At 34.6% G+C, this 8,823-nt stretch overlaps 1 protein-coding gene across 6 annotated transcripts in view; it reads left to right on the plus strand.

Annotated features, from left to right (window-relative positions):
• PCDH11X (protocadherin 11 X-linked) overlaps positions 1-7,449 on the plus strand; it is a 547,477-nt gene extending 540,028 nt beyond the window's left edge. For 4 of the 6 annotated variants that reach the window (XM_068957179.1, XM_068957182.1, XM_068957181.1 and 1 more), the window contains one exon: positions 2,732-7,449. In XM_068957179.1, the coding sequence (XP_068813280.1) occupies positions 2,732-3,123 (392 nt within the window). In that variant the 3' untranslated portion in view covers positions 3,124-7,449. The remainder of the gene's footprint in view (positions 1-2,731) is intronic. The other 2 variants (XM_068957183.1, XM_068957184.1) reach the window with 2 other exon arrangements.
• The last annotated feature ends 1,374 nt before the right edge of the window (positions 7,450-8,823 follow it).

Genomic DNA, 8,823 nt, shown 5'->3' on the forward strand with positions numbered 1-8,823 from the left:
GAAGATGTCTGCCTCAGGGTTGCGATAATGTTCACCTACATGCAAGTGATTTGGATTTTCTTTTCTTTTTCTTTCTTTTTTTTTATGATCTTCTTTTAAAGTTAGACTAGTTCTCTAAAATGACTGCACTATATTGTAAAATGAAACTTGACTATTACTGTTGGAAAAAAAAAATTCTGAACGTCAGAGATCATACAGAAAAGTACTTGTATTTGCTACATATTTTTTTTCCTGTTCTCTTGGAACACTAAAGAGGTGCTCAGTAAAAAAGAATGTTACTTATTTAGGGTTAATACAAATTGTATATTTTACATGTTATTAATCATAAGCGATGATGAAAATCATAAATACTGTGACAATCAAGACTGAATATACCATATACCAATTTAGAAAGACAGATTATGGCTGCTACAAAAAGCGTATCTTCTAAATAATCCTGCATTGGCAGATGCTTATATGAAAACCCCCAACTCAAACCAAAATAATTTGTAATCGTATCTGATTGTGATCAGATTTGTACCCATGATGGTGCTCAAGTTTTTTGTTAAGTTTTTGCTAAAACTGAAACTCGGATGTAAACGTCTATCTATTAAGAGAATAAACGAATCTGTCATTCTGACAACATTGTTATTCTTAGTATGTTAACATGTTCCAAGTCTATAGTTAGTCTGGCAACACATGGCACAAAATTACTGTCATACTGATCTGTCAAGATGGTGAAGAGAATGTTTTATAAGTGACCTGACCTTTTCTTTCTGCAGTTGCCTTGTCTAAAGCTTAGATGTTAAGTTTTTATTGCCGAACACTGATAGTTTAACTTTATGTTTACTCTTTTACTGAAGTTTGGGATAGTACTGCAATATAAGTGTTCTGACCCAATTGCTGTGAAGAGCTAGATATCCTTAAGAATTTTGTTTTTCCAAATAAATAACCGTATTTGTTTTCAATTTAACCTATTTAATACAATTTTAAAATATATTAGCTGTGAAATGAAAGGAACACTGATGTATTGGATGTCCAAAAGGTTTTGTTAATACATACAGAAGATCAGTTTCTGTATAAACAGGCATAACTCGCACTCGGTCAAGGATGTACCTGTTTCAGTGATTTACCTTGATCAAGAGAGAAACAAGCCTGGATAATTAAAGAGCTTAACAGGAGTTGTATATACTGTAATTTATGTCTCTAATAGCAGATAGCATGGCACTGAAAGCTGAGACCAAGTAGTCTACCAGTGGTAACTTTTTTTGTGTCAGCTGCTGCCTCTACTGAATTATTTCCACATGCGTGTCTCCTACCATCCATCATAACCGAATTAGTATTTCAGCAGCAAGATACCAAAGCTTTGTCAGGATTACATTGAAAAATACTGAGAAAAAATGACTGAAAACATGAAGAAATGCCAATAATAGAGCAAAATAACATTTATAAACAATTATTTCACTAGCAGGCACATACTTGCACAATGTACTGGAGAAATAATCAAGAATATATTTGTGTAACAACAAGCATGCAGGTGTCTGTTTAAGAGTGCTAGTTTTAAAAAGATGCATCCTGTATTTTGGACAGCAGCATTATATATTTCAACGCCTGAAGGAAAAACTTAATTTCATTTGTATCTGGATGTAACATGGAAATATGTATTTGTGCTTCGTAGCTCTACACAAATTTCAACATGCAAAGTATTTACTAAAACAGAAATGTGATATTTATTTAAACATAAAGCTCAGAGGATGAGATGATCCTACTCAGAGCTTTCATTGCAATAAGTAATTCCTGAAAGCATACCTTCTCCACTGGTTATGAGCCAGAATCCAATTCTAAATGAAATGTTCATGAAGGCAGATATTAACAATATGTATGTATCTTTCATTGGGAAAGGGATGCTCCTCAGTTTTGTGAAGACAAAACAATAAAATGTCTAATCAGAATTTCATCCTCTCCTCTAACGCGTTTAAAGCCTGAACGTAACAAGAGAATGTAAAATTAAAATACATAATATGAAAATTATTTCAAGGAATGATTTGTAGATTTTTAATTATATTAATTTGAATTTATACAACATAGCAAAGTTGCAGTCATTTACATGAAATAGATCAAGACTGTTTATGAATTGTAAACTATGTCTTTCAGATTTAGTAGCTTAATTTGCCTTTGAACAAATTATGATTTCTGTTATCCTTTTTCAAGGGCACAAACCTTGCATCTAAGCAAGAAATCTGATTCAGTTCCTAGTAAGCTACAGAGGTTACAGCTTCTCTTGCTATTACCCTTTGATTTTTCAAGGTTTCAGGTATCGAATGCATGGAGAAATCAATTCTGTTTAAAATAGCTGTTACGTTGTTTTTCGCGTTTAAAGCTTGTGAGTTCATCTTTGAAGCCATCTGGCCACGTGTCCAGATTAAGTTCATTTGCCTTAAACAAAGCAAAACCAACCCCCAACTCCACCTTTAAAAGAATATTTTAAAAAATCCTGATTTTACTTATTAGTGTTTTCTTTTCAAGTAATTGTATGAAGATGATCTACAGACTAGTGGTATTGGATTGTAAAACACTTTGGGCTTTATTATACAAGTGTCAATTTCAAAAAGGTAAAGGTCATTGTAAATAAAATATATAAGAGCTTTAGTTATATGGCTGTAAAGGTGTATCGTCTGTTCATAACATACTAACTTTTTTTCTGTTCAGCCTTTGGAACTTTGATAATTTCTTGTGTTTTTCCACCTTCCAGCTATTGAAGTAAATCTCCAGAAAGCCCTGGCTGAAGCCTCTGAAACCTGCACACAGGAGTGTCTTATCCTAGGCCACTCTGACAACTGCTGGATGCCTCCTTCTCTGACACAGTACCAGCAGTCCAACACTCCTTTGCCATCATTTGGCTTCCAGCAGGGCTGGGGCCGAGGAGCCAGGCCTGACGGACGACACACGCTTGGACGGCCCGTTCCCAAGGATGACACTGACAAAAGCCAAGGTGGGCCACGGCCCCAGTTCTACAACACCTGTGAAAGACACTGCGCCAGTGAAGATCCTGTCAAAGTTATTCCTCTGGCAAACTTCGCTGCCTCCCACCAGGCACCAGTGTCTGGGAGTAGCACCACGTTTATACATGAGCACCAGCTATAAATGCATAGCTGACAAATCTGCTATTTTAGGCTTTAAGTGTAACTGTATATAGTCACAGCCTAACACGGTTTCTAGTGCATACACAAACTTGTTGGGCTTGTGAATATTTATGTATATAGAATTCTAAATTGAATTTGAAAAGCTAAACCCTTAGTACTCAGTTAAAGGAAATTTACCTTAGTCCTTGGTAAAATATACAAAATGGGGAAGAAAACCCACAACACAAAACCATTCGAAAGAAAAATACAAAATCCTGTTCATTGCATTTTGTTATATGAGTCATCATAGTGCAAATATCTGTTAGCACATCTTCCCGTTGAAAGTAATTTCTTAGTACAGTTTGGGGAATATTACAATCTAAATATAGTAATATAGCTTACTCAAATCAATCTTCTCTGTGTTACTTGTTACAATTTATAACATGTTCATAAATTTCACCTTCCATTCCCTTAGCAGATAGAGATCAAGTGGGCAATTTTTCATTTGATTACTTTACATAATAGAATGAATAGAACCCTAAAATCTAATTCTGAGGAAGGATGGTATACCTTTCCTTCCAAATCTGTCTTTTACATTATTAAGAAGGAAAATGTATTCGAAGACATGACATCTGCTTTTGATGTTAATTTTTATTGGGTCAATCTACAAGTATTTATTTTTTGAAAGAATGCAATAGATGAAATGGAAAGCTTTTTTGACTAGGCTTTTCTGTGTGAAAGGTAACACTACAATCATATGATATAGCAGGTCAAAACTTAAAAAAATTATAAATATTTTTTTTTTTACTTTCCAGGATTTTCCTTTCTACAATAATGCAAGCAACAGTATGATACATATTATGCTTTTCAAGCTGTAAGTCTATTGCTAATTTTTTTTTCTTTTTTTCTTTTATCTTGTAGAGCTTGCTTTGGCTACTGTTCCTGTTAGTTGAAAATTACACGGGCACTGCTGAACACAGTAGGAAACTGGGTAGCTTTTTGGCTTATGTGATATTGTGGCTGTAAGCTGCTGGTGCTTAAAAGAATATTATAGTGATGTATATGTTTGTTTTACAGCTATAATCACCTATTGCAAGTATTCAGTAAAAAGTTCGCTATAATATTATTTACTTTACCCCCAACCTTTTATATGAAGGCCTTCTTGTCACTGTGGTTTAGTTTATTAGAGAATCACTGACATTACCAGCAAAGCAAGTAATGAATCCTGAATGGACGTAGCTAGAAATACACCCCAATTATATGATTTGATAAAGTCTCAAAGTGATGCTCTGTAAAGATTAGGTATGTTCTGTGTACTGAAGGATACGTCGTTACTGCTGGGGGGAAAAGCTAGTAGATTCCACAGTGGATGCAAAGGAATTGCTTTTCTTAGATGGAAAAAAAAAAAACATTTTTCTTCTAGTACTTTTTTTGCTCGTTAGCCATTTCATCATGTACAGTATGTGCATACCAAGAAATTTTTTCCTTAACAAAACTAGATAATTTTTAGTTTATTGCGACATTAAATGAGACAATCGAAGTTGTGTGGAGGGAAAAAAGACAGTGTATGAATATTTCCTATGGATAGAACTCTGTGTAGACATCATATTGTAACTTAAATCTGTAATTTATAAACAAAACTGTGTGTAAAAATGCTGTAATATTAGCTGCTTGTAAAATTTACAGAAGTTGTTGAGGGTTTCCAATGAATGCTGAAAGAGCTTCTCTTATGTGCCCAGCAGGTATAAGTAGCTTTATATATCGTTGTCCCCACTGTAAATTTATTCAAATCACCTTTAGATTTAATGTGAAAATAAAAGAAACTTGACTTTTAACCTACTGATAGGGTTTAATTAATGAACATCAGATTATCTAATGATGCGCTTCTTTTCTTTCTTCTTTTTTTTTAATGTATTTTTCAGTCATGTTTAGAAAAGATGAGGGACACTGGCTTCCAGTTGCATGTAAATCCTGGAGAAAATATTAATCCTTTGGCTACTGACACACAATAGCTGACACAACTCATTTCCAATTCCAGGACAATTAAAAATTTGACAAATTAATTCACACCTAATCTGCACAAAGCCCTCGGTCATTTGTTTTGGAGACATCATGATGAGAAAATTCAGCACTTCTTTTCAGAGATGCACGAAAAAGCTTATCTGTAGTTTACACAGATTTACCAACCATATTAATTCTGCAAAATTTAGAATAAGGCTGACATGTAATGCTTACTGTTTTAAGCAGAGGACTTAGTTTTTATTACAGAGGGCTGTCATAGCAAATGTTTACAGAATGGGCTGCTGTATTGGAAAAATCTTCATTTCCTCTCTGGCTGAAAATTTGTAATTGAAGCTTTTTGGCAAAGCAATTAATTTCTGCAATTTCCAATTTTCATAGGTAAATCATAAAGGAACAAGAATTAGATTTTTTTCCTTAGGCAGAGAAAAATAACAAAAAAAAATTTTGGATTTCAATGTTTAGTGTTTTTTTTTTCTTTTAAGATACAGAAGAAATTAACACCCTTTCTCCAAAAATCACAAAATCAGCCAACCAAAAAACTCCAAAAAAATTTACTCTAACAAAAAACAACATAAAGATGAACCTGATCATAGAAAGTGACTGAATATTATGTCCATGAAGACGTGTTATGATATTCTGACATTCTGTCAAGAAGATGCAGAATAACTGTAACTGTAAATACACATTGTATCAGGAGTTAAATTATGCCCTCATTTTTTATATATTACATATTACATATATATAATATAAAAAATTGTGCATTTGAGACAGTGTCTCTAAAAAACGTTCAAGTAAGTGGCATGTCAGTATCCAGGGGAATAACATTACTGTAGACTCTTTACACATCTTGCCATATATAGAAATAATTTATCTAGTACATAGAGTGTATATTTTTGTGTAATTTTTTTTTTTAGTCATTTAACTTATTTTATCTGGTGTGAATTTGTGGAGAAAATAATCCTATATACAGTATACAGTAAAATGGTAGTGACATGATTAGATTGTTTCATACAGTGTAACAACAAAGGAAAACCTTTGCCTTCCACAAAGTAATGTGTCATACCGTTTAGCCTAGTTTTTTTGTTTTTTTTTTATTCCCGAACCTGATACATGCTTGTTGCACCTCTGACTTCTGCATCAAAGATATGGGTAGTGGTGGCAGAAAGAGAGGTACTTTTTTCCTACTGTAAAGCAGCCAGTTAAAAAAAAAGATGAACAGACATCAAGCTGTTTGAAGTGAAATATGTTTTTTCTTCATTTTCCTAAACTGTGCTGTATTCTGAAATGTAACTTAATTCTACAGAGAGAATAATCAGGCATGTCTGCTAAGCCAGACACAGACTCCTGAGCACCTGCTCTCTCTAGGCTGTGAGCTGGCAGGATGCAGGTCATTTAGCTAATTATCATGGCAATGAGCCCATGCTAATAGGACCTGAGAGCTCATGAACGTTAGGTCAAGCTACATGTCACGCTAACATCAGGTATGTTGTTCTGAATCAGGCCAGGTTTTTTTTGTTTGGCTTAGGGCTGGAAAAGTACAGCACTTTGTATCATACATCTGTGCCCCCAGTGTACATAGATCTATTAGATTTTCTTAAGAGAATTAAGAGTTTGGTCTGTTGTATTCTGAGCAAGCTGTAATCCAGCGTGGAACCACATCAGCACCAAGCTGCCATTATTACCCTGCTTCCAGTGTGGTCAAGCCAGTATGCTTAGAGAAGTTCCAGTAACTAATGAGTAATTAACTCAAGGTTATTTGATTCAAGCTTACTTGGCTGATATTTAATTGATGCAGAGCTTATACATTTGAAAATTTACACCCATCTTGCCTGACTTTGTCTCCCACAGTTCTAGCGCAAGTTTTACTTTTCCAGCTTTCATATTAATCCTTAATCAATTATTATCAATTAAATTATTACACAGCCATTTACTGCCATTATTTTCTTGGGTAAATAGTAAGGGAGCGCAGACACAAAGTAAAGTTGAAGGCAAAGATTTTGTTTGGTATACGTAGGAAAACTGTGTATAACTTATGTTATCCCTAGTGAAAAGAGAGATTGATGATTTCTTGTAAATATTTGAGTTTGTATTTCTGGGAAATCTCCCTGCTCTATGGCATACTATAGGATCTGAGAGTGAGCAGCGTATGTCTGTGTATGGAAACAGCCCTAAGCACACTTTACAGATCATGCAGTTGGACATTATATGCCATAGTCCAGCAGCACTTAAAGTCCAGTAAATTTGCAGTAGTTCTATTTCAGGTTTCTGTACAGCATGTTGTCTTGTTAATTACAATGCTTATTAATAAACTAGATCCACAAAAGCAGTTTCTTCCTTTGCACTGTTTTCTTTGTGTTCTTGAAATATAAGGCTTTAGAAGTATTCTTCCAATTATACTAATTATATTGTCTCCCATTTTCAGCTTTCCAAAACTCATTTCTTCGTAAAGCCCCAAACTCTGTAAGAAATTCAAGAAAAGGTTAACTTCCCGTGCAGTCGCTTCATACAGCTCAGTTGCAGGCTTTTGGTGGCCAGTGGAACTATTCACATGCAATGTGTACACCAGTCTAGGTTTATATTATCAAAGTATCTTCCTTTTGTGTCACCGTTGTGTCACCCTAGTCCCCACCTTCTACTATGCCTCTAATGCACTTACTTATTGAAAATCGTTACAAGCCGGAGGCAGGAGTGTTTGTGTTTTTTGGTTTTCTAGAAAATAATTTTTTTCTGATTAAGAGAACATGGTTTATAAATTGTTGCGCTACAGAGATTATCCTCTCATTGTGAATGTGCTAAAATGAAACAGTAGTCAAAGGAAGGAAGGAAGTAAACTAAGTTTTATGTATTTCCTGAATGATTTATGTCCATATTAAAAAAGTAACTCTGCTGGTAGTTGTCTTAACATCCAGGCCGTAATATCTGCTTTTGATACAGTTACGGCTTTGTGCGTGTACCTTTCTTGTCCGCTTGACCATTTTCAAGCAGGAAAATAACACTCATTTTGGCATCAAAACTGTGTATGTCTCTTTCATGGACAATAAGTATTGAAACATTAAATGTTATTCTAAAGAATATATTCAGCCATCATCTTAAAAATGTAATTGATAAAATCTTCTAGAGATGGAGATTTTTTCCTGGTTTGGATTGTAAATTCTAAAGCTGGGCTCAAATAGCATTTCGAAAGGTAAACCCAGGAAGCAATGAGACCGTTTGGAATTTCACAAAGATCTGATAAACTAGCTTTAATAATTGTGCAAGACAGAAAGAGGCAGGATCTGAAGATCTGCATAATTTTAATATTGGTGTGGTTGTGCAGAATGCTGCAGTTTGCTGGAGTCCGTATTGTAACAGCCTTGTTGAAGAACTCTTGATTTCATCTCCACCAAAGAGAGATAGGAGGATACTGTGAAAGATCAGACACAATGAATTCCCCGTGAAGGATTTTACATGCATGAACACTATATCATTGAAGGTTTACAACACATAGTTGGGTTTCTGTGGGTAGACTTTTCTACAGCGTAAAAGATCCATATATTAGTTTGTAACATGGTAGTTTAGATTAAACTGTTAGAAGCCCTGCCAAGTCTTAGCGTGACTAAGTTTGCTACCTTCCCCATTGATGTCCCATGTTTTTGCTTTCCTCTCTGTGGGCAAGAGGGAATTCCTGGTGTACTGAGATATAACTTACATCTATCTGAGC

The sequence above is a fragment of the Struthio camelus genome, chromosome 11 (assembly GCF_040807025.1).
Source record: "Struthio camelus isolate bStrCam1 chromosome 11, bStrCam1.hap1, whole genome shotgun sequence".
Taxonomy (NCBI): Eukaryota; Metazoa; Chordata; class Aves; order Struthioniformes; family Struthionidae; genus Struthio; species Struthio camelus.